The following is a 26598-nucleotide window of genomic DNA, read 5'->3' as shown; positions in this document are numbered from 1 at the left end:
TCAGGGCTTGAAATGATGTAGTGTCCATGTAATTTCGCTAGGTGGCGGAGACGCACGGATAGCCGATTCTACTTCGCCGTGGCTGCAGTAGGCTGTGTATGCGAGGTCATGACATCACATGTGTTGTCGTTTCTTGCGTTTCCGTTGTTCACACGGTGACACGAGGGGAGAGAGGAGTCAGCTTTTTCCACCCAAAATTCCGGTCTCACTTCGTTCCGTTTTTAACCCCCCGAAAATGCCTTTGTCGTCTGAACGGAAGGCATATCTGACTTTCCATTTTGCGTAATTCTCGTTGCAAAAACGCAGTGTAAACGGAGCCTTGATGAGAGGGGAGAGAGGAGAGGAAAGGAGGGAATAGAGGATTCTCAAGATGTTGTTCAACAACATCCAACGTTATGGCCTCAGAAAGAAAGAAGATAGAGAGATAGAAGAGATGGTTAGCCGGATGTTTGACCAATCCGGAAAATAAATGCTTACCAATAGCTTTCATGAGTCATCACTTTTCACAGTTTTGTGGGGTCAGTTTTTAGCCCAAGGAATGTTTTTTTGTTGTTGTGCAAAACAAATGCTTGCATCTGATTCAGAATCATGAAAAACCCCTAGTTTGACCCCTCACATGCTACTTAAAACCCATTTAGGCCTAACCTATAGTTAGGCCTAAATCAGAATTTAACCTACAAAAACAAATATGTTGCAACATACTGTACATGTACTGTAAGCCCCTCCCATACACTAAAATGTGTACCCGGCCTGAATTTGTATTTTGTTTCCCTGTATAGTAAAGTCAATGAGACCCAAACTTTGATTGGCTCCCACTAAGTTTCCCCAAGGGAGTTGGGTTTGACAAAGTTCAGAGATGATAGTAGACACCTTTATGAACACATTTTGTGAAAAAAGCTATTGGTTAAAGCATGTTTTTCCCAGATCGGTCAAGGATTCGGCTAACCTTCCCTAACTAAGAGGGGGGAGGAAGAAAGATTCAGACTTCAGTACTTTGGACCGACAGCCTAAGCCGGTCTGACGGAGAAGGAGAAGGGAGCGGATCGTCAATGAAACAAAAAAACAATGCCATGAGAAAAACGTTTTTTTTTTTTTTAGTTTTTTGTCTCATTTGATCAGGACTGACTTGGGGAGGAACGAGTCCATGTCCGACGCTCCGTCTGTCCTGCGTCCTCCTCCTCCAACGTCCGAGGAACCCAGCGACGACGACGAAGAAGACGACGCCGCCGACAGCGAAGCGGGCAGCGCCGCCGCGGCGGCGCTCTTGGGCAGGCTGTACATGTAGACGGCGCCCATCACCATGGCGGCGCCGGCCGCGAAGAGCGGGTCAACGCGGAAGCCGAACAGGTAGACGGACATGACGGTGGACACCACGATGCTGAAGGAGGTGGCGAAGCCTTTCAGGATGTTGTCGGCGTACTTCACCACCACGGCCACCAGGAGGCCCCCGAACGCCTGGTTGAGGATCACCGTCCACACCATGGGGGTGTAGCCGAAGAAGAAGCCCTGGGTGGACACCTGGGGGAAAGGGGGGTGCGAGGGGTTAATAATTAGAACTGATCCATTTAACCATCATGATTTATAATTGATAACATAATGAAATAGTCAATTAGTAATTGATCTCTACTTTGGGTATGTCATTATTTGCTAAATCTTTCTAAACATTGCAAAATAGTGAAAGTAAGCTGATCTACAAGCTCACAACGCGTCGCAGTGACGCAACATCTGAGAGCAACCAAACATACAATGACTCTCTTCTCCAATAGTCCCTCCCTAACGTTTTAGTCTACTTTTTGTTGATGAAATTGTCAATATATTTAGTCTTAGTTTTAGTCATCATAGCTTAGTTTTTATTTTGTTTTTATTTAGATTTCGTCAGTGAAAAAACACAGTCGACAAAGATTTTTCGTCATCTATACTATAATTTTGCGAATGTCTGTCTGAGTGTCTGAAACAGCGTTTCTCCTCAGTGGCTGGAGCAATTGATCTGAAATCGCATCACAATTAGCATATGAACACACCTAACATAACTGTGAAGCCCGTTTGTCACTTTCACAAATCGTATGCTGTATATTAGCATTTTTATGGTGTATCTACTATCTATTCTGCATCTAGCATGAGGCGCATCTATTCTGCATCTAGCATGAGGCAACATGTTTAACCAGCTCTCTCTGTGTGTGTGTGTGTGTGTGTGTGTGTGTGTGTGTGTGTGTGTGTGTGTGTGTGTGTGTGTGTGTGTGCGTGCGTGCAGGCAGGCGGGTGTGTGCGCAGGCGGGTGGGCGGGCGGGCTGGGGGGGGGGGTAGCCATTTAACGAAACGGGTATTTCTTACATTGATGCTCCTACATATTATCATGCAAGCACCAGTTAAAGTTACTTTCCATCCCTCATATACTGTATGCACAGTGCACATCCCATAACCCACACACTGCACATCATTTTGGAGCTCATGTCTTTGAACGGGTAAGGGCTAGTAGTTTTAAACGACGAAATCAACACTGTAAGGCAGGCGGTGAAACCAAGGCTTGCCCACCTGCCCCCCTGGCAGGTAAATGAAACATTGTGGCAGGTGGAGTTTGTTCCGACCGGCCAAGTGCTCATTTGAGAGGGGACGCAACAACTGTCAATAAACACAACACCAGATATCTGTCTAAACACCTGAACGTGACCAGAGCGCTCTGTCTTCTGGTCTGTGGAATGTAAAATAAGAGCACTGTTCACCTATGATGTGTTGTTGTTACTGTTACACTTGAAAATATTAAATAACAAGTGTGAACCCATAGTCATATTCTGTATGTAGGTATTTTGCATAACGATTTTGATATGATATTTTTTATTGCACAGCACAAGAAAGTAAAAATAAGAAGAAAAAAAAAGGGTTCAATTGAACCTGAGACCTTACTGTCAACCCCTCCTAAGGTGTACCTGAGAAAATAGCAGATCTACATGCTCACAACGAATCGCAACGCGAGGCGTTGTGAGCATGTAGATCGGCTATTTTCACAATGTTCGCCTCTTGCTTACTTAATATTTGACAGTTTGGGTTTTAATATTTGACAGTACTTTGAGGTGGAATAATTCGAATACTAAAAATCACTATTCGTGAATGCCCTGGTGTCAACCCCTGCTAAGGCGTACCTGGGCGCCGTCGTTCCACCACAGCCCGGCCATGCCCAGCGCGGTGCCGAACAGCCCCAGCTGCACGTTGCGGACCCACACGGAGGCGGAGCTGCCCTTCAGGATCTTCTCGAAGTAGACGCCGGCGAAGCCCGACGACAGACAGCTGATCACCACGGCAACCAGCCCCACCGAGTAGTACTGACCTGATTGGTCAGAGCCAGACTCCTTCTGGCCTTCCTGTTGGACCTGGAGGAAGATCACAACAACAATAACAACAATCATCAGTGGTGAAAGTAACCATTTACTCAATTATCTGACAGCTACTGTATATGGTTGTGCTCGAAATTATTCAACCCCCTCTGAAAATTAGGTTTATTAGTGTAGCCACTGTTCCTTTGACTTAGAACTTGTGAATTATGCTGGAGCAATCAGTGTCTTTGCAATTGTTTTATATCCTTTCCCTTTTTTGTACAAAGCTATATCTCTTCTCGGAACTTTTCTGACCATTCCTTAGATTAAAGGTGGTTGCACACTGCACTGCGTGTTTTCGTTGCGTTTTGGAAATCCGAAAGCCGTAGGCCAGGGAGAGAGAGAGGAAAGATAGAGAGAGCAAGGGACTCGGAAAAAATCAACCCTGGTCCGAAAATAAATACGAAACGGGCGGCAGTGTGGAAACGTGATTGACATAACGTGAGGTTGATTTTTTTTATTCACGCACTCCGAAATTCACTCCGATATTCGGGCCGAAAAACACAGCAGTGCGCAAAGACCTTTAGCCATGTTTCTAACTGCTCTAATCACAGTCTACACGTCAACAAACGTATCAGTAGTCAGGCCAGGTCGCACATCTGATGCAACTATTTAAGCCCTTGATTAGTCGATTGCAGTTGATTACTGATGTTTTCAGTTGTAAGTAATAGTTGAACAATTGAAAGTGGCGTTGAAAGTGGCATTTAGTATTGAATTTGGGGGGGGGACACTACAAATTTTACTTTTGTTGAGCTATTTACATTGTTCTTGTATGATTTATTTATTTATTTCAGTTGACAGTTTGTGAATTGAGCCAATAAACCAGATTTGCACAGGGGGGGTTGAATAATTGTGAGCACAACTGTAGTTACTAAATCTAGGCTGTGACGTGACAATAAAGCGGATTCTGAGTCATTACGCTGGCCAGGGGCGCAGTACGAAGGAAGAGACAAGAGAAACAGACAAGACAAATAAGACTAGACAAGGGCTACGTACACGTGTCCCTGGAACAAAATATTTTAAGATGGTGGATGGCGGTCAAATACAAACATTTCTAGGGGTCCTTGACATTAAAAAGTTTGAGCACCATACGGCAGGTTAAATGGGATCATAATGATGATACCAACCTGAACAACAGCCACGCCTGCAAACAGCAGCAGCAGAGAAACCCACTGCACCCTGGAGAGAGACTTCCTCAGCATCAACACACTGAACAACGCTGTGGTGAGGATCTTCAGCTGGTAGGTCACCTAGAAGGAGAGACACACTTATATAATATTTGGAATTCATCAATATCACTTCACTATGCTTAGTAAAACAGGCCTGATTTGCACTGTACTTGATGAGTTATTTTTCCATCTAAGACAACGCGTTGTGAGCTTGTAGATCGTCTATTTTTGGTGAACCTTCCCCACAGAATAGGCAAGTGGTTAAAGTATAACGCTATTTTCAATCAGTTCTGAATGGAAACGGATATTTCTACAATAGGATGTAAGATTCTGAAAATGAACAGTGTAACTCAGGGGTGCCGTGGATGAAAAAGTTATTTACAGGGGTGACCTGAGTCAAAAAAGTATGAAAACCCTTGCTCTAAACCTAGTCAATAAAGCTGATTCTGAGTTATCGCACTGGTTAGGGGCGCGGTCCGAAGAGAGAGACGAGAAAAACAGACACAAGACAAAGAAGACTAGACTGGGACAACAAGAACTCAGTCACACTGTCAGTCACAACAGGAGGGAGAAATAATTATTATTCTTTTTGAACAAGGCAAGGGTATTTGATGCGAGCTGGGAGTGAGTTCCACAGGGAGGAGAGAGGGGGCTGCCACCTGTACTGAAACCCACAACCCATAAAAACAACGAGTGCATCTCGTTCAACGGGTTTGGCCTCCTCGCCCTCAAAGGCAATGATCTGCCCTGAGGCCACAGTGGCCTGCTTTTCTGCAGGGAAATATTTAAAACACCAGTGTGACGTTAGCTGAGATTCTAAATTCTTATTGTGTATTGAAACCTAATGGTAAATTGTAAATGGTGCATTTATATAGCGCTTTTATCCAGGCGCTTTACATTGATTGTGCATTACATTCACACGCACATTCATACACCAGTGACGGAGGAAACCATGCAAGGCACCAACCTGCTCACCGGAAGCAACTAGGGGTTCAGAGTCTTGCTCAAGGACTCTTCGACATTAACTCAGGGGGGGCCCGGATTTTAACCCTTTTTTCATATTTTTTATCCCATGGTTTTTGCAACCCATTTTTCTCACCCGGTGACTACCTAACCTGTAGTCCTGGTTTTCCGCTCTCCCCCTGCCCGCGCCAGGGGACATTGGGGAGCACCCGGCTGGCTAGGGGGAGGTAGTATAGAAACAAGGACTACTGCATGTTTTTGTGTGAGGGCCTATGCCCAAGGAGACACAGGGAGAACATGCAAACTCACCACAGAAAGGCCCTATTGCCAACCCCACTTAGGCTGTGGGTGCTGATGACGCGGGTGGAGGAACACGCCCCCAGCGCCCACAGCTTCCCCCGGCGGGAATCGAACCCAGGACCTTCTAGCTGTGAGGCAAAGTGGGGAAAGTGAAACCCTTTGTGCTCTAATGACGGTTTCTCTACCCCTGAGCTCTGCCGAAACATGTATTATTTGTGTGGCCTTAAAGCCACTGTTTTAGTTGACCGCCTTCCTGCCCTGGCAAACGCCCTTTTTTTATTAGTGGAAAAAAGGCAAACTTACAACAAAAGGCCAAAAGTTGTCTTCTTGCCCCGAAAATTGACAAAATCCCAGGCCTGGTACAATGTGATCAAATGGATGCATAATAGCGATAAGCGAGTTCATGTGGTTGATGAAAGCCAAGTTGAGCACATTTTAGACTTGATTTAACCCATTTAGTGCTCCAGACATGAACAGTTTAAATGTCCAGCGTGCCTTTCGCCTGCTCCGTCCGTCTCTTATTTTGAAGGCCAGAAGTCGATTGCGCAAACATTTCCTGTTCACCGGAAGTGGTCATCTTCCCATGCGGTTGGAGTAATGGCGGATCGTTCCCTTTCAGCTTGTGTTATTATAGCGGAGAAAAATGGACTAAAGATGTGATAGACCATCGGCTACCATGTTAAGGGATTACTATTTTGTGCACGTGGATCCGCGATGATGATGAATCGGCGAGTCCAATCGTGCCAGCACTTTCCAACGGACCGTACGTTAAGCTTGCCAGCTTTACTGTATATACAGTATATAGCGCGAGTATACTCGGGATCGGCACTCCGAGTACTCGAGTATTTTTCACGAGTATTCTCAGGATCGGCTACAAATGGGTTAAAAAGTAGCCAGGAGTCTCAGACAGTCAAAGCATGAATTGGCCTGGAAGCAGCCGCTGCAGAGAACTGGTGTAATGTTTGGTCAAACTCTTTAGCCTAAGACCCAAAAGAGATGTTTGCCCGGGACCCAAGTAGTGAAAATAGCAGATCTACAAGATCACAGCGTGTCGCTTTGCACCACATTGTGAGCTTTTACTTGTAGATGTGCTAAATATATATATACATATATACCCTGACGAGCACTAAGGGTAGAGGCATTACATTGTGTATAACACGGTTCTATTGTGAAAATAGCAGATCTACATGCTCACAACTCCTTGCAACGCAAGGTGTTGTGAGCATGTACTGTAGATCAGCTATTTTCAACATTTTTGCCTCTAATATTTGACAATTTGGCCAATGTTTAATTTGTCATTTAAAGGTATTTAAAAGGTCCTTACATGTTCACTTTATAAATGTGCGGATACCCTCTATACAGTCAAACTTTATGCCACAGTGTTTTTTTTTTTACTGTTGAGTGAGAAAACAAAGTTGCACATTAAGTTAAATCACTTGGGGACCCCCCCCAAAATAATTTGGGGACCCCCCTGGTTGAGAACCACTGTTCTACTCGACACGCAGTGATCCACACACTGAAACCACACTGCAAGCACTTTAGTTCCAAACTAAAGAAACTTTTGGGAACACAGCCAAAAAATACAAGGAAGAGATAAACAAGCCACTAATAGGTTAGCGACAAAGAAAAAACCTCTTGAAGCCAGCAAGCATCCATAATGTCCTTTACTCCATAATGTCCTTTACTCCATAATGTCCTTTACTCCATAATGTCCTTTACTCCATAATGTCCTTTACTCCATAATGTCCTTTACTCCATAATGTCCTTAATGTCCTTTACTCCATAATGTCCTTTACTCCATAATGTCCTTTACTCTATAATGTCCTTTACTCCATAATGTCCTTTACTCCATAATGTCCTTTACTCCATAATGTCCTTTACTCCATAATGTCCTTTACTCTATAATGTCCTTTACTCCATAATGTCCTTTACTCCATAATGTCCTTTACTCCATAATGTCCTTTACTCCATAATGTCCTTTACTCCATAATGTCCTTTGTCCTTTGCACCGTTTTAATTCCCTCACCGAGACCAGCGGCGGCGGATACGTTTCAGCTCAAACAGCCTTCATTAGCGTTGCTCAAGACAAACTGGGAATAATAACCCATTTAGGCCTCAAATTATTGAATGCTTTAACCAGTGAAAAATAGCAGATATACAAGCTCACAGCACGGCACCGAGTGCCGCGCTGCGAGCTTGTAGATCTGCTATTTTTGAAAAAGTTGTGAAAATGTGTGCAAATCTTTGAATATATGTGTTTTCAAAGCGAACGTTTGTAACTCAAATTTTGCTTCTGGGGGGTCCCTGGAAGTAAATATTTTGAAATGGGGGTCCGTGGCCAAATAAATATCATTTTGGGGGGTCTTCACATGAAAAGGTTTGAGAACCACTGACATAGTAGTCTCTCAAGAACAGACTAACTGAGCTCCAGTTAAATGAAAAGGAACTTTTCTTTGACGATGGCTGGCCAGATTGTTGACATACAAACATTGGTTTTTCAAAGAACCTTAGAAGGATTCAAAAGACACTTATGTAATCGGGTCAAAAATCTAATTTTCACGATTTTTCAAAAATAGCAGATCTACAAGCTCGCGGCGCGGCACTCGGTGCCGCGCTGTGAGCTTGTATATCTGCTATTTTTCAATAGTTAAAGCATAAAATATTGCGTCATAATGTGTTCGGGCCTAAATGGGATAATGAGAAGATGAATTGAGAGCTGATCGTCTGCAGATAAAAGCACACCGAAGTATAAGAGCTCACACTGAGTTCAAAGCACCTTTCAGCTAAACTTTGGATGCTCCTTTCAGTGGAGATATTGTAATGGAAATATTGGAAGTTTGCTTCTTCAAGTTTAGTTCCTGTTGTGTTCAAATGCTATTTACTTATGCGTGAGTTGATGCAATAATGTCTTAGTGTCTTTATATCCTTCTCTCAGGCTAAACCCAGGGTGTCCACAAACAATGGTAACATGTCCTTAGGTCGAACACCCTTCGGTCCGACCACCAAAACCTAACCTTAACCCTAACCTCAGTAAAACTATGCCTAAACCTAACCCTAACCTCAGTAACCGCGACGCTGGTGAGTAGCTAACCTGCCGACGCTGGTGAGTAGCTAACCTGCCGACGGCGTTTGACCCAACGGGAGTTCGACCTATGGGGCAGTCCCCCAAACAATAGGTGTGGCAAAGGCCTTTTACATACAGATCCATTCAATGCTGAGGAAGTAAACATAAAGAGGTAGGTTTCATCCCCCCTGGCAGGGCCAGGGGCATCACATCATGAGGTGTGGCTCCATGACAGGTCAGGAGACCTACAGCAGTGGGTGTCAGGCATCATGAAGACAGTCCAATATTTTCCACAACAATACAAAAGCAGAAATGTGTGTGGGAAGCAATCAATTGGCATGACGACAAAAAACAAGAAAAACGAGAAGAAGTGCTCTTCCGAGCACAGGTCTCCACCAGGCCACGCGTCCTGGTGGTGCTACTGTATAATAGGCAAATGTAAAAAGGGTGGCATGTGTTCTTGACCAATCTTAGACCTTTCATGGCGCCACCATGAGTCTGATTTGAACATTTTGCAGGGTAATTTCTTCTCTGGCCTTTTGCGAATGTGCGTGCACAATTTCATTACAATTGCACGCTGTGTTTGATCTGAGGCATTTTGTTCGAAACGGATCAATCCTGCAAAGTTTGGAGGCCAATCTTAGCCAATCAGGATGGAATAGGTAACAAACTTGGAGGACGGACGGACGCAAGGACGGACGGACGGACAGGGGCAAAAACATACTCTCCCCCCGCCTTCGGCTGGTGGAGACAAAAAGGCAAAACATGTTTTAATGGCTACTAAAATGTGTGATAATATAGAGGCCTGTGAGCTGTATTGGGAAACCTAGGATTGGATCTTAGGACCTGTGTGTGTGTGTGTGTGTGTGTGTGTGTGTGTGTGTGTGTGCGTGTGTGCGTGTGTGTGGTACTGTGTATTACCTGGAAGGTAGCAGCAGGTAGGTTGGAGATGGCTACATACTGCAGGTTGTTCTGTAGGGTGTATATTAGGGAAGGTACGGCCAGCTTCAGAGTGTCTCTGTACTGGACGAACACACTGTCACACAGGAACAGCACCGTCTGCTTCAGATTACCTGCACGCACGCACGCACACACACGCACACACGCACGCACACACGCACACACACACACACACACACACACCGAGAGACACACACACAGAGACACGCACACGTCAAAGTTATACGTCCAGTTCAAAGTTATACCCTATAAGGCAAAGGTCTTCAACAGGGGGTCCGGGTCCTCAGAGTTACTATAGGGGTCCTCCAAATCTTTGTGTGATAGAAACTTTCTCCTTTAATATTAACCACGTGAACCCTAGTGCCCTTATTCTGAGAACTTTAGCCAAAAATAGCAGATCTACAAGCTCACAACGCCTCGCAGCACGAGGCGTTGTGAGCTTGTAGATCTGCCATTTTTGGCAACGAGGTGTGGTGTAGAGGGAAAAGAGCAGACTAAGTACAGAGTGAAAGGTCAACTTTTTAAGTATTGACGGTTCAAGTGGTTAAATATCTGAAAACACAAATAGAAATTAATAAAAAATACACTGATTGTGCTGTCAAACAATGAAACTATATGGAATCTCTGAACAGGCTGTGGGGGTCCCTGCTTCATCTCTCTCTCAACTAAGGGGTCCTTGGCCTGAAAATGTTGAAGACCCCTGTTAAAGGTTAAAGGTTAAAATGAATAAAATGTTTCCAACAACTTTCCGATACTTGTGACAGATGTGACAACTCGAAGGGAACGCTGGGTCACACTTTCTGGCCGTGCCCAAGGATTGTTCCATTATGGCAAAGCATAGTTTTGCTTGGTACAGCAGAGTATACCATATTTATATTGAACCTGATTCACTAACTGTCCTGTTCGGTTGCTCCAAAGCTTCTCTCGCTCTGTACACTTATAGCCAATTTTAACACATCGGGTGCCCCTGGATTGAGCCCCATTTATCCCCTCTCGCTGCCCAGGCCCACCACCATTGTATTGAATCCGGCCCTGCTGCGTCAATGCATGCATCATGACGTCACTTGGTCACATGAGCGCAGACAGGATGTTGTGTAACTTTCTGTATGGACCAGTGTTGATCATAACTGTTCATTGCCGATCAAAATGTTTACATTTTGCCGCACCCCGCCACAGTTTTAGCTATAAAACAAACATCAGAGATAAAGGGCGTTAAAGATGGGGAAATGCATTGGAGTATATGGAGAAAAATGGCCGCGCGATGCTCTCAGCGTCGACTCGAAGCGACTAGCGGCTAATGGGCTACATCCAGGCGTAGCCCCAACCTAACGGTGAGATTTAAAGTTAATACTGTAAATACAGTAAACACGTCAAAACGTCGTGGGCCTCCAGCGACATCAAAGAGTTTGACGCGTGGGCACCCGGTGAGTTAACAGAGTGGAAGACTTCTGTCAATCCATGTTTCAATAGATGGCTCAATGAGTTGCAGTTAGGGATGGGACGATAAGTGATATTATCGTTTATCGTGATTTTAAAAAAAAACACTCGCGATAATCGTATCGTGGAGATTTAATTTATAGTGATATCGTCCTCTGTCTTGCACTGGGATCAATTCACCTTTTATTTGCCGAGTTGCATATCCGGTACCACTTAAACCCTCTAGAATTGGTAAAATATACTTGTCTTTTTTTCAGTCTCAATCAAATGTCTTTGTAAAAAATAATAGCCGAAGCTCACAACGATGCGATGCATTGTTAGCTTTAGATCTGATATGTTTTGGCAAATGTTCCACCTGGGATAATGGATTTTGATTATCGCGATAATATCGTAAATTGTGATTTATTTTGTCACAATATCGTGATATGACATTTTCATATCGTCCCTTCCCTGGTTGCAATGAACAGGACAGTCTAGGAACATAGGGTCCCATCATTGGGTCATCTCCGGGGTCATCTCCACACTCAGTTCCCCTTTTTACTAGCTTTATTTAATGTGTCCAGCTCTTGTGTGATAGGTCAACTACTCGTGTCTTATATGCATTTTAGTCTGGTGTTTGTTTGTCTTGTTATGTCTTGTTGAATATCAAGCTGATTAAACGTCTGAGATAAGAATGTATCTGGGACGCCGCTTTTCAGACACTTGTAAGATCTCGTCGCTGGAATAAACCTGAATAAACTTTTAAGTTTTAATACAAAGTTTTCTCTGTTTGTTGATATACTAATAAATTCACATCAGACGGTATTTACAATGGAAGAATAAACTTATCGGCATTCATTTTGGAGAAAACACAAAAACGTAGAATATGAAGATAAGGTTTCTGCCCGACAGCAACGATATATCCTTACCTGGCACCACTTTGCTGTACACGTATTAGGACTGTGAACTATCCGTCAGTTTCCTTACCATTATTATATCAATTGCCTCTTTTTATTACACTGTAATGGCAATGTCCACCATATACACATTAACTAAACATCATACCAATTATTTCTTGATAACAGAACGCTCCGCTCTATAACACAGTGGTTCTCAACCTGTGGGTCGGGACCCGGGGTCCCCAAATTATTTTGGAGGGTCCCCAGATGATTAACTTGATGTGAAACATTGTCTTCTCACTCAACAGTAAACAAACCAACATAAAGTTTAAGTGTATTTAGGGTATCTTGCTATCTGCATATTTCTAAAGTGACAATTTAAGGACTTTTTAATACCTCTAAAATGACAAATTAAACATTGGCCAAATCGTCAAATATTAGGGGCTGAAAGCCTGAAACTGTATGTTGCGAGGCGTTGTGAGCATGTAGATCTGCTATTTTCACAATAGAACTGTGTTATACAGTACAAAATGTACTGCCTCAACTCTTAGTGCTTGTCAGGGTGAGGGGGTCCCCGGTTAAAATATGATTATTTTGGTTGAGAACCACTGCTATAAAACAGACCGATGCCTAATCATAATGGCTCAGAGCACCTGCTGCAAAAAATAAAAACATTATATAATTGCGATTATGTCCAACAATTGCGATCAGGCGACGGCGGTGTACTCACATCTCTTCTGCAGGACGATGATGAGCAGGCAGGTGAACAGCTTGAGCACCTCGGCCATCACCACGGCCGAGGTGGTGAAGAAGCGCTCGCCGGGCAGCGTGCGCACGTAGCGGATGCTGAGGATGAGCGAGGCGTTCTGCACCACCAGCACCGCCAGGCTGATGTACTTCAGCTTCCTGTTGGCTGCAGGAAACAGGAAGGAAAAACACAGGAAATGTAAGTTCTCTTTTTTTCTTTTTTTTCTTTTTTTTACTAGGGCTGTAACAATACATTTTAATAGCGATTCGATACATATCACGATACATGGTTAACGATACGATACATGGACGATATTGGTTCATTCACGGTGATACGATACGATTCAATGATTTACAATCGATATAGTAACTATTTAGCAAAGAAATTAAATCTGTGTGAAAGGTGTGGATAGTGCAGGTTTTTAAGGGAAACATGTATTATTATGGATATAAATAAACACAGTGATTATCTGCTAAATACATGGACATTGTATATTGACAAACCTGCACCTTGACATGAACCCAGAGATTACACACATTTATTGATAGACCAGTGTAGCTATATGGAAAGGAAAAGTAATTAAAGCCCCCTTTTATTTTTTTCTTCTTAAAAATTCTAAATACAATGCACAAGTAGGTAGTATCGATACAATCGATTCTTTGCACTGCCGATTCGATACAAAATAAATCGATACGATTCGATTTTAGCTGTTTTCATTTCTATATACTTCGATTTTTTTTAATTAAAAACGATATTTCGATACAGTTACTATATCGTTACACCCCTATTCATTACTTTTATTCCCCAGATCAACAAGTGTGCAGAGAGATCTCCATATATGGGCATAAAAGGGAAAGGACTGATAGATACAGAGATCTCCATATAAGGCAGGGCATACAGTACAAGTGACAAGGACTGACAAGATACGGAGTAGCGTCCGACCGATACGATACGATTTTAACCGATACGATACGATACAAGAGAGGGGGGCCATCACCGATACCGATATAAAATATTTTTGAAAAAAAAAAGAAAAAAAAAGTTTTTGAAGAAGTTTTTTGAAAAAAAAAAAAAGTTTTTTGAAAAAAAAAGTTTCTGAAAAAAAAAGTTTTGAAAAAAAAGTTTTTGAAAAAAAAAGTTTTTGAAAAAAAAAAGTTTTTGGAAAAAAAAAGTTTTTGGAAAAAAAAAAGTTTTGAAAAAAAGGTTTTTTGAAAAAAAAAGGTTTTTTGAAAAAAGTTTTTTTTTTTTAAAAAGTTTCTGAAAAAAAAAAGTTTTGAAAAAAAAAAGTTTTTGAAAAAAAAAGTTTTTGAAAAAAAAAGTTTTTGAAAAAAAAAAAGTTTTTGGAAAAAAAAGTTTTGAAAAAAAAGGTTTTTTGAAAAAAAAAGTTTTTTTTTAAAAAAGGTTTCTGAAAAAAAAAAGTTTTTGAAAAAAGAAAGTTTTTGGAAAAAAAGTTTTTGAAAAAAAATAGATCTCCATATATGGGCATATAAGGGACAAGGACAGACAGAAACAGAGATCTCCATATATGGGCATAAAAGGGAAAAGGACTGATATACAGAGATCTCCATATAAGGGCATAAAAGGGAACAAGGACTGACAGATACAGACATCTCCATATATGGGCATAATAGGAACAAGGACTGACGGAAACAGATCTCCATATATGGGCAAAAAGATCTCGCACCTCTAGTTGTTTGAAAATACGCCATGGTTACCATGGCGACCAGATCTCAACAAATGATGTCATTTGTTGATGTCGCCATGGTTACGCAAACACTGTCGCCTACTTGGAGGCCTATAAATAGAGTTGCAGTCTCCCTCAGGAGTCCACATTATCTGCAAAACTGACAAGACCCTACCACAAGTTCTGTCACTTTCTAGCACTGTATTATACACTCTTATCTGTAGGTCATACAGAGATCCGATCGATCCCATTTTAAGGTTACGACACTGGTCCATAAGTCAACCAGTTCCCTCCAATATGATTAGTGTTTTTCATACAGAAAATCACACATGGGTAAGAAACAGAAGGCGGCGGCAGGTGAAAACACTGCCAACGAGGGCGGTGAGAACATTGACTCTTTAGCTGCAGAGATGGAGGCTGCAGGAGCAGTCGTGAAGCAGGCCAAAGGAGAGAAAGAGAAGGCTTCCAGTCAAAACTATTTAGATGAGGAGGATGACGACATCACTGCGCCTCCCAAACCAGAGACCAAGACCAGGAAGGTGAAGAAGGGATGCCAGGATGAAGAGTGTGATGAAGAGGAAGGTCATGACATGGAGAAAAACAAGAAGGCTCTTCCTTCCGCTTCCATTGCCTCCAACGCAGAGGGGTCTCATCCCATTGGCTCCAACGCGGAGGGGTCTTCTCCCCAGGCCAAGGCCAAGAGAGGAGCAGACAAGGCTACGACCACGGACCAGAAAAAGAAAGGTCAAAGCAAAGCCACCGTGAAGCACATCCTGGAGATGCAAGCCAGGAGACGAGAGGAGGAGGAGAGAGCCAGGAGAGAGGAAGAGGAGGAACGGAGGAGGTGTGAAGAGCGCGAGCGTCTGGAGCGAGAGCAGAAAGAGAAGAAACAGAAGGCCACGGAGAGGGAGAGACAAAAGAAAGAAGGAACGCTCCTCAACAAGGCTCAGAGGAAGGACCGAGCCAGAGCCGAGGCGTCGCTCAAACAACTGCAGGCTCAGGGGTTCGACGTGCCGTCCAGGGACGGAGGCTCCGTGCCGAACAAGAAGCCTGTTTACGGCGATAAGAGGAAGAAGATGCCCGTAGAAACCTCGGAGGGGACGTCGCCGCTCTCAGAGTCTCCGGAGCTGATTGCCATAGAGACAAAGGAGACGGTGAGCACACCAGTAGAGACACTGGACAATCCCCTTATTGAGCTGGATGACAGCGACGAGGATAACTGGGAGGCTTTAGCCAACGATGATGAGAAAGAAACATCTACTCCCGCTCAGCGCAGCCGGTCCATTGCTCCTGGCGATGGCAGCAAGGAGGAAGAAGGCTCCTCCTACGAGCCCAATGAGAAAGAGAAGAACAACGGAGCAGTGGAGAAGAGCAGAGGAGGGCAGCAGGTTAGAAGGAGGGGGAATATGAGCGAAGAGGAGAGCAGTACCAGTGACTCAAATGACGTGCGGACGATGAAGAAGAAAGCGGAGAAACTGCGAGCTCCCGTGCTGTGTGTAATGGGACACGTGGACACCGGGAAGACAAAGATCCTGGACAGGCTGCGTAACACTCGCGTGCAGGACGGCGAAGCGGGAGGAATCACCCAGCAGATCGGAGCCACCAACGTTCCTCTGGACGCCATCGTAGAACAAACGAAGATGGTTGAACGTTTCGACCGAGACAACATCAGGATTCTCGGAATGGTGATCATCGACACGCCCGGACACGAGTCGTTCCGGAACCTCCGCAGCAGAGGCAGTTCCCTGTGTGACATCGCCATCCTGGTGGTGGACATCATGCACGGGCTGCAACAAGAGACGCTGGAGTCCATCAGGCTGCTGAAGGAGAAGAGGTGTCCCTTTGTGGTCGCTCTCAACAAGATCGACCGCCTGTACGGCTGGAAGAAGAGTCCGGAGACAGACGTACGCGCCGCCTTGAAGAAACAGAAACGAAACGTCACCAATGAGTTCGAGCGGCGGGTCAACGCCATCGTCGTAGCGTTCCAAGAGCAGGGTTTGAACACCGCACTGTTCCACGAGAACACGGATCCTAGGAGGTTCGTGTCGCTGGTCCCCACCTCGGCTCACAGCGGAGACGGGATAGGAAACCTGATGGCTCTGCTGGTGGAACTCACGCAGACCAGGCTGGCGGACGCACTGGCTCACCGCCAGGACCAGCTCAGAGCGCAGGTCATGGAGGTCAAAGTTGTACCGGGGCTAGGAACCACCCTGGACGTGATTCTGATCGACGGCCGTCTGAGAGAGGGAGATACCATCGTCGTTCCGGGACTAGACGGAGCGATCGTCACGCAGATCCGAAGCCTTCTCCTGCCTCCTCCCATGAAGGAGCTCCGGGTCACGAGCCAGCATTACGAGAAGCACAAGGAGGTGAGCGCGTCTCGGGGAGTGAAGGTTCTTGGCAAGAACCTGGACAGGGCTCTGGCAGGGCTCCCCCTGTTGGTGGCTCGCAGCGACGACGAGATCCCGGCGCTCCGCGAAGAGCTGAACAAGCTGGTTACGGACACGATGAACGCCATTACCTTCAAAAAGGAGAAGATAGGGGTTTACGTCCAGGCCTCCACGCTGGGATCCCTGGAGGCCTTAATGAACCACCTGCACGCCAACAAAGTACCTTATTCCGGGTACAACGTGGGTCCCGTGCACAAGAGCGACGTCACCAACGCCTCCGCCATGCTGGAGCACGACGCGCACTACGCCGTGATCCTGGCGTTCGACGTCAAGGTGGAGCGAGGCTGTCAGGAGATGGCCGACCAGCTGGGAGTGAAGGTGTTCTCGGAGGACATCATGGAACATCTGTGCGTCGCCTTTAACGCGTACAGAGACGCCTACAAGAAGGCCAAGCGAGAAGAGTTCAAACACAACGCCGTGTTTCCCGTGAAGCTGAAGATCCTTCCTCAGTACATCATCAGGTCCAAGCACCCCATAGTGATGGGCGTGAGCGTGGAGGCCGGCGTGCTGCGTCCCGGCACCCCGCTGTGCGTCCCCTCCAAGGGGTTGCTGGACATCGGCGTGGTCCTGAGCATCGAGGCGAACGGCAAGAGGGTGGACTCCGCCAAGAGAGGCGCGGAGGTTTGCGTGAAGATCGAGCCTGTTCCCGGAGAGTCTCCCAAGGAGTACGGACGGCACTTTGAGGCCGCCGACTCCGTCGTCAGCAGGATCACTCGGGAGTCCATCGACGCTTTGGGGAGCTGGTTTGGCGACGACATGCAGCCGTCTTATTGGCAGCTCGTTGAGGAACTCAAAGGGACGTTTGGGATTATCTGAGACCCTCCATCATTTCCGAGCTGGACCAGACTCCCCCATCATAAAGAAAAATAACAGGGGAAAAAATAATAATAGGGCGAACGGGATTTTGGGCGTACATACTTGTTACCATAAAAACAACATGTAATTTTTGTATATTACATTTGAACCCTTATCTGTTGAATGTTAGGAGGGGGGAAAGAAATTGATCATCGAACCAAAAAGATTGATCCTGACTGTCTGTGGCAATTAAATAAAATGTTTGATCATGGAGTTTGCTTTCAGTCTTAATTTAAGAGCTTTCAGTCTTCATTTAAAATGATTGGCTATTTTTGTTACCTTTTTACAACAGTTGCACTCATTCTGGTTTTTCAAAGTGATTGTCAGTTAGCGATTGAATTTAACGTTAATTTGTTCCACAAGCGCAAATATTACCCCATCATCATCATAATTTTAAAATGGAAGATTTACTTTTTGGGCAAGTGGGCATGATGACCTTTGGGCAAGTAGAACATGGCCTGTACTTGCTTGACGGGTAAGTGCCTCTGAGACCTTGGTGTCAAACCCTTGCAATAGACTGAATAATGGGAACGCACACATGCAAGCACTAGGGATGAGACGTTATGAAAATGCTATGTCACGATTATTGTGACAAAAGAAATCGCGATTTAAGATATTATCGCGATAATCAAAATCCATTATCCTGGGGCGGAACATCTCCCGAAAAATAGCCGATCGGCTATTTTTTGGCAAAGACATTTGATAGAAAGTGGGGGGAAAAAAGACTGTATCAAGTACAGAACGTATATTATAAGTACATTTTACCAATAGAGGGTTTAAGTGGTATCGGATATGCAGCTCGGCAAATAAAAGGTGGATTGATCCCAGTGCATAAAGGAGGACGATATCACGCTAGATTAAATCTCCACGATACGATTATCGTGAGTGTTTTTTTTATCATGATGTACGATAATGTTGCATATCATTCCATCCCTAGCAAGCAAATTCTCACACACACACACACACACACACACACACACACACACACACACACACACACACACACACACACACACACACACACACACACACACACACACACACACACACACACACACACACACACACACACACACACACACACTAAACAAATGACTTGCATAACCATTAAGAATAAACTAACTTTAATCAACCATTTCCAGCTTTAGGTCCAACAAACACTGATCTTTCACTGGCCATCAGGTTACACAGAGCACAGACAGGTCCGGGTGCGGCTCCTGTATCACACATTATGCATTCAGTGAACAGGTCAGAACAAGTAGGGGCGTGTGTCTAATTTACACTACACATGAGAACAATGTAGTTGAGAGCCCTCGCTTTGTGTGTGTGTGTGTGTGTGTGTGTGTGTGTGTGTGTGTGTGTGTGTGTGTGTGTGTGTGTGTGTGTGTGTGTGTGTGTGTGTGTGTGTGTAATAGGTATACTGGTCACACCCACACCAGTCCTCCCCTCCACGTCGGCAGCAATTTAAACCTGCTCTGACACAAACACAAAAGTGCACACAGTACTAACACAACCGGCACAGTACTAAAATGCTACGGTAACAGGAAAAGCCGACCTAAAACAAAGTCGACCCAAACTCGTTTCCCAACGGGTCTGTGGCCTTAAGCTAGATGCAGAATAGACAAAAATCTCATCTTTGCTTCTGGGGGTCCCTGGAACAAAAATATTTTGCGATGGGGGTCCGTGGCCAAATACATATCATTCTGGGGGTCCTTAACATGGCAAAAGATTTAGAAGACATTTTTAGAATGTGCCTATCAGTGGTTAATTTAAGGACCCCCAAAATGTGTTTTTGGCCACGGACCCCCATCTAAAAATAATTTGTTCCAGGGACCCCCAGAAGTAAAGATTACGTTTCGGTCTATTCTACATCTAGCTTAAGGCCACAGACCCGTTGGGAAACGAGTTTGGGTCGACTTTGTTTTTAGGTCGACCTTTCATGTATTCCATCCATGCTACAGCATGAAGAAAAGGGGGTTTCACTGTTTGTTTGTTTTGGTAGCCCAAAAACATCCCCATCTACCAGAGAATAAACTGTGAAACAAGAATTGACACAGTCAATATATAAGCTGGTCAGATGGAAAAAAAAAAGTTTTTTGAAAAAAAAAAAAAAAAAAATGTTTTTTGAAAAAAAAAAAAGTTTTGGAAAAAAAAGTTTTTTGGACATTTTTTTTTTTGAAAAAACTCGGGCGTGCTCAAACAACAGTAATAACTGCGTATTACCTTACTGTACTTTACTGTACTGTATACTGTACCTCACTGTACTGTACTGTACATATTCTGTGTTCTATATCTATGAAGTCTGTGTTCTAGATCTATGAATTTTGTCACTCCCCCCCCCCCCCCCCGTGTATGTGTGTGTGTGTGTGTGTGTGTGTGTGTGTGTGTGTGTGTGTGTGTGTGTGTGTGTGTGTGTGTGTGTGTGTGTGTGACTTTTACTTATAACTGAGTACATCTACAGTGCAGTATTGATACTTTTAAGATACTTTTAAAAAAACAAGTGTAAAACATTTGAGTACTTTTTCCAACAGCTACTTTCCCCCATAGCCTGGAGGACTCCTGCTAAGTTTGCAGTTGCCTTAGAGCCTATTACTCTATAAATCTATCTGTGATGTCTGATTGTACTAAAACTAGCATGCTTATTAGGCAGTAGTGGGAAAAGTACTCGCATTCTTTACTTAAGTATCATGCAATACTGCAATGTCAGTGGAAGTCTTGTATTCAAAATGTAGGATACTTGAGTACAAGTATAAAAAGTATTTGTATTAAAATGTACCAAAAGCAGAAAGTACGCATTATGCAGAACTTAATGTAACCAAGGTGTTCAAATAAGTGTATTGATTGTAGGCATTTTCCAAAATCTTGTGGTATTTCACTGCTACATATCGTTCTAAATATATGCTTTCTTGTCATTTAGTACAATGAATGTGTTACCGTGTCTCTAGAAATGTGCTCATTATTGGTGAAGATACTAACTGTAATTCTCAAAGACTCGCATTGGTTCATTCAGCACATCGTTTTTGCTCTGTTTCATTTGATATTAAAATGCAACTCGAATTAATCTACTGTGTGGACACTGATCAGATGACAGGAAGAAGCAGCTCATCAATGAATGTACTTTGTGTTGCTTTTGTAAATTGTGTAGGGTACGATATTTTCATGACTTCACACCAAAGCCCATATCATGGTCATAGAGTTAAATCATTGACAACTTGCATACTCGTTCAGTTCATATGTTAATGCAGATGGTATGCAGATGGTGTGACACATCACCTACTACAGCCTACAACGATGCCCAGGGCAACACTGCATATTGTCTATAAATGGCTCACAGTTTAAATAACGTACGGTTTATTTGGACAATCATCTGTAACAGATGAAGTATAAATAAATACGACGTGATTAACGTTTGTTTGACATCCTCATCACAATTACATTGGATGCATCGCGTTGATTAAAGTGAATGGCTGCTATAGTTTTGCTAGTTTTCATCACCTAATCACCTTCCTTTCATAACCTAATCTCTACGTTTAGAATTGAAAGAAAAATAATGTTAATGTTAGTATGAAGCTAATTATAAAGCTTAAATGGATGATGATGTCAACAATGACTTGTGAAAATCAAAGAATGATAACCGATCTACAAGCAATCATACAAACATTTTGTACTTTGATGCCAATACTTTTGTACTTTTACTCAAGTATAGACCTCTCTTTTCTTCTGTTTCATTTATCACAAGCAGGCTGGCCACAGGCACCGGCTCAGTGTGAAGGAATGGTGCTCCCTGCTGGACAAAATATTTCATTACAGCAGTACAGGTCTGGCTCCCAATCATGAGCTCGGTGACCATGTGACATGGACAGCCAATCGGCAAATAGGTCCCCTAGGTCCCCTGAATGTCTCAGGACAATGTAATCTGTTTAAAGAGCTGGTCCTGCTGACCAGCTAAAAACCAAAATACAGCGATAAGGCAGTGTGATTCTGCAGGTACACATTGCTTCAGTGTTTGATGAGATTGAGAACTGCTGCTATAGAGCATAGGTTCTCAACCTGTGGGTCGGGACCACCAGGGGGGTCCCCAAATTATTTCGGGGGGGGGTCCCCAAATGTTTAGATTGTTTTCTCACTCAACAGTAAACAGACAATATACAGCATACAATATACTGTAAGTGTATTCGTGTATACAGAGTATCTGTACATTTCTAAAGTGACTTCTGGTCAAACATTGGTCAAATTGTCAAATATTAGAGGCAGAAATTGTGGGAAAAAAAGCAGATCTACATGCTCACAACGCCTGCAACGCGTGCATATAGATAGCATGTACTGTAGATTGGCTATTTTCACAATGGAACAGTTCGAGTCAAACTAAATATAACGCCAACTCCTACAATTCCAAGGGCTCGTCAGGGTGGGGGGGTCCCCAGTTCCAGTGATGTCATTACGTGCGCGTCCCGCGTCAAATACGCGTTCATGTCGCCCAGAGACGCATTCACGTCTTGTTTCTGGGGTCCCGGGGACGCGCCTCCATTATTAATCCATAATTTACCGCATCGCGGTAAAAGAAAAACATTAGCGATTAGCGAATCGCAAAGGCCGCGATGTTCTGCTAAGTAGACTTCCCAAGCCATATGGAGACGTTTAAATTTTTGAAATCCCTTCATAATTGACTACGCAATGATCAAATCAAACCGTGGTGTCTGTCTTTGCTTCCTATTAAACCTGCGGAGAGGAGAGGAGCCAACTGTCTGTCTAACAGCACATTTTGCTGAATATAAAAACGTTTTATATTGCTAATAGCAAAGTAAAAGGGAATCTTTTGGAAACTTAATGGGTCTGTTACTCGGTGAACAAATGGAACCAAATGGACCTGTTCCATTTGTAGGCCTACTCTAGTTTTTTAAAATGTAATATAAATTGGGGTCCCAGTGATATAAATATAATTAAATGCGTGTCTGTAGCCTAGTGTATTTAGAAATCCTAGTTCTAAGTTCAAACATTAGCCAAATTGTAAAATAAATATAAGAAATAGGCAAACATTTTGAAAATAGCCGATCTACAAGCTCAGTCTTTAGACGGCCTTAATAACCTATTGTGGTGTGTAAAATAGCCTATAGAAAAAAGTTAATAATAATAATAATAATGGTAATAATAAGGGTAGTAATAATAATAATAATACATAAAAAAGTATCGAAAACGGTATCGAAAAAGGTATCGTATCGATTCCCAGGTATCGAAAAAGGTATCGTATCGATTCAGAGGTGAACGATACCCATCTCCGCGGCGTTGAATTTTTTTGGGACCCATAAAATATCCCTGGGACTCATCCGAAAAACTCTTCTGGGGTCCCGGGACTCATTACATTAAAAACCTATTAACATCACTGCAGTTCAAATATTATTTTGGGGGTTGCGGCCTGAAAAGGTTGAGAACCACTGCTATAGAGCAGAGGTTCTCCCAGAACGGCAAAACGTGCCCCCCGGAAAGAGATTATCCCCCTCCCCCCGGTTAAACGTGAGCTTGTAGATCTGCTATTAGATAGATACCTTTATTATCCCAAGGGGGAAATTCTTGGTGAAGAGAGTTGGTGTAGATCATGGCCATGGGTCTTCAACAGGGGGTCCAGGACCCCTAGAGGGTCCTCAGAGTTACTACAGGGGGTCCTCCAAATCTTTTGAGTGATAGATAACCACTTGAACCCTAGAGTCCATATTCTGAGAACCTTAGCCAAAAATAGCAGATCTACAAGCTCACAACGCCTCGCTGAGCTTGTAGATCGGCTATTCTTGGCGAAGAGCTTTGGTGTAAGAGGGGAGAAAGAGCAGACTAAGTACAGAGTGAAGTGAAGTTTATTAGGTAGTGACGGTTCAAGTGGTTAAATATCTGAAAACACAAATTGACATGAATCCAAAATACACTGAGGATTGTGCTGTCAAACAATGCAACTATATGGAATCTATGAACAGGTTGTGGGGGTCCCTGCTTCATCTCTCTCTCCACTAAGGGGTCCCTGGCCTGAAAAGGTTGAAGACCCCTGGTGTAGATAGAAAAAGAACTCTCCAGTACAGTGCAACTCAGGTCTGTTTTATGCCGTGCCACAGCATCCACTATGAAAATCCTCGCCATAGGCATAGGGGGAAACGATGGGTAAACTAATGGTCATGCTTAGAGATGGACCGATTGCAAAATTCTTGGCCGATACCGATCCTCCGGTTTTATGAAGGTCTGACCTGCCAAAACCGATTTTTCCGATACCGATTTCTTTAGCTAAGAACTAGAAAATAGGGTTGCTCCAATACCCTTTTTTCAGGCCAAGTAGGCCTACAAGACATACTTCAATGTGAGTACCAATAAGCTATAAGAACACTAATGCCAAATCAATCACAATAGTACAATATCCAAAAACACAGACAATATCCAGTCTAATATGACCGTCTGTTTTTTTTTTCTCCTTCTTTTTGGAGACGACATTGACACAGGATTATGGAATATATCCTTACATTGCAGTAATCAGCACCATCTGTATTCTGTAGGCTGCCACTAAGTAGACTGGCTGCTACTTGCTAATGTTTACTTTAGTCACAGGACCAGAGCATCATGCTGTGCAGTGCCATAGACACAATTGGCATACAACCGGTTTTATGTCAGTGACCTGCCGATCACCGATTCGGCCGGTTTGATATGATACCTGCCGATTTTTGATATTGGCCGATACCGATGTCCATCCTCATGCTCATATTGTTTTATGTAAATGGTAAATGGTGCATTTATATAGCGCTTTTATCCAAGGCGCTTTACATAGATTGGGTGATTCACCCATTCACACACACATACATTCATACACCGGTGGCGGAGGAAACCATGCAAGGTACCAACCTGCTCACCGGGAGCAACTAGGGGTTCAGAGTCTTGCTCAAGGACTCTTCGACATTAACTCAGGGGGTGCCCGGATTCGAACTGGGAACCCTTCGTGCTCTAATAACGGTTTCTCTACCCCTGAGCTATGCCGCCCCACAGCTAAACACAGCTTTAAGCCTTTGAATACTCAAGACACTGGACAAACAGCGGTGCAACAAACAACACCACAAATAAATAAACACTCAATCTAAGAGCAATTATTGTTGTTAGACATGATTTGATATGGTCTGTGACAGTGGGGGGTCCCTGACATGAAGAGGGTTCAGAATCACCACTGCCTGGGCTGTGATCTGATGATCTTAGATCAGCCAACACAGGGATGCTGACCGAACCCTCGCTAAAAACTCCAGGGCAAAAATCCACTCGTCCGAGACAGTTTGCCCTCTTGGCTCCCAAGTTGTGGAATAAACTCCCTGTCGCACTTAGAACAACGGACTCACTCGCTACCTTTCGCCGTGGACTGAAGACTCACCTTTTCAGACTCCACCTAAACCCTTAGCACTACAGTTAAATCAATGACCATACATGAAGCTAGTTAGCATTTGTCTTTTTAGGTTTCTTTAGAACTTTGATTATATTGTGTTTTCTCTAGATAGATATCCATTTACATTGTTATATTGCTGTTAATGTACTGACCTATTATCTTGTTTATTATTGTGATGTTGTATCTGCTTATTGTAAATCGCTTTGGATTAAAAGCGTCTGCTAAATGCCTAAACTGTAAACTGTAAACTGATCTGGTCCATTGTTGCTTTAAGGTTTGTTCAGTGAGTGCTCTAGATTCTAGAACAGCGTTTCTCAAACTTTTACATTTCAAATATCTCTCCTTATCTCTGACTGTGTACACATGGAACCAAATGGATTGAATACCAAGGACTTCCAACCTAAAAAAAAGACCGTAAAAGGACTTATTTGGGACGCTCCTTTAAGGCAGGGTGTTTAACTGTACTTGTACTGTACTACATTTTTGTCTAATAAAACATTCAATCAATCAATCAAAAACAGACTTGTATGGGTCAACTCAGAACCCCATAAAGGAACCAAAATAGTCCCTGAATGCACTACTCTAGAAGTATCTATTAATGGTTGAAGATGAATGAATTATCAAGCTGGGGGACCCCCTTAGGGACCCCCTCAATGACCCCCACGTTGAACCACTTGCTACACAAACAGTAGTAGTTACACTAGTACAACTATTCCACATTACACAGCAAACTATAGCAGTAGTTAATATGATATCACAGTAGTACACATATTACACTAAAACACTGCTTCTCAAAGTGGATTCCAGGGACTCTGAGGGGTCCTTTATGGGGGTCTAAATGGACCCCTACAATCTGTAACTCTGACAGTGTACAAATGGAACCAAATGGACCCAAATGGACCCGTCAGGGTCCATTTGGTTCCATTTGTACACTGTCAGAGTTAAGGGGAGAGACCTTGAAATGTAGAAAGTTTGATAAACACAGCACTACAAGGCTAGAAAGCAGCATTCACCATACATTTACACTCACTGGTGTCATTTAGCATTTTTAGCTCAAAACAAACATCTTTAAACTTGTTCTGTGGCCAGAATTCAGCTCATGAACAAAGCATTCTGAATGTTTTTGCTTCATCTTGAGTTTATCCGGCAGTAAAAACACATTAAAACAGAAATAACCACAGTTATATTGAAATAAAACGTGATTCTAATGTTTTCCTTACCCTCTGGTGGACTCGCCATGTTGGCAACACAACGAGCAGCTTGTTACACGGACACCGGTGACCCACACAATGTGGTGACTTCCAGCAGAGGTCGCTGTTTCTG

The 26598-nt window shown here is 43.6% G+C and overlaps 2 protein-coding genes across 2 annotated transcripts; one reads left to right on the top strand and one right to left on the bottom strand.

The window, feature by feature from the left end:
* Positions 1–392: 392 nt before the first annotated feature.
* slc35a2 (solute carrier family 35 member 2) lies at positions 393–26598 on the bottom strand. The gene is made up of 6 exons (XM_080733157.1): positions 26496–26598; positions 12870–13052; positions 9786–9937; positions 4496–4618; positions 3138–3365; positions 393–1518 (listed from the first exon to the last, which is right to left on the bottom strand). The coding sequence occupies exons 1-6, from the start codon at positions 26512–26514 to the stop codon at positions 1108–1110; spliced, it is 1116 nt and encodes a 371-aa protein (XP_080589283.1). The 5' UTR covers positions 26515–26598; the 3' UTR covers positions 393–1107.
* LOC308291727 (eukaryotic translation initiation factor 5B-like) lies at positions 14901–17837 on the top strand (the record flags this gene model as incomplete). Its single annotated transcript, XM_080733856.1, has 1 exon — positions 14901–17837. One exon carries the CDS (start codon positions 14901–14903, stop codon positions 17835–17837), a length of 2937 nt encoding a protein of 978 aa, XP_080589982.1.

The sequence above is a fragment of the Nannobrachium achirus genome (assembly GCF_963921795.1).
Source record: "Nannobrachium achirus genome assembly, chromosome: 9".
Lineage (NCBI taxonomy): Eukaryota > Metazoa > Chordata > Actinopteri > Myctophiformes > Myctophidae > Nannobrachium > Nannobrachium achirus.
The sequence above is the reverse complement of the archived record's forward strand: the minus strand, read 5'-3'. Positions and strand labels throughout refer to the sequence as shown.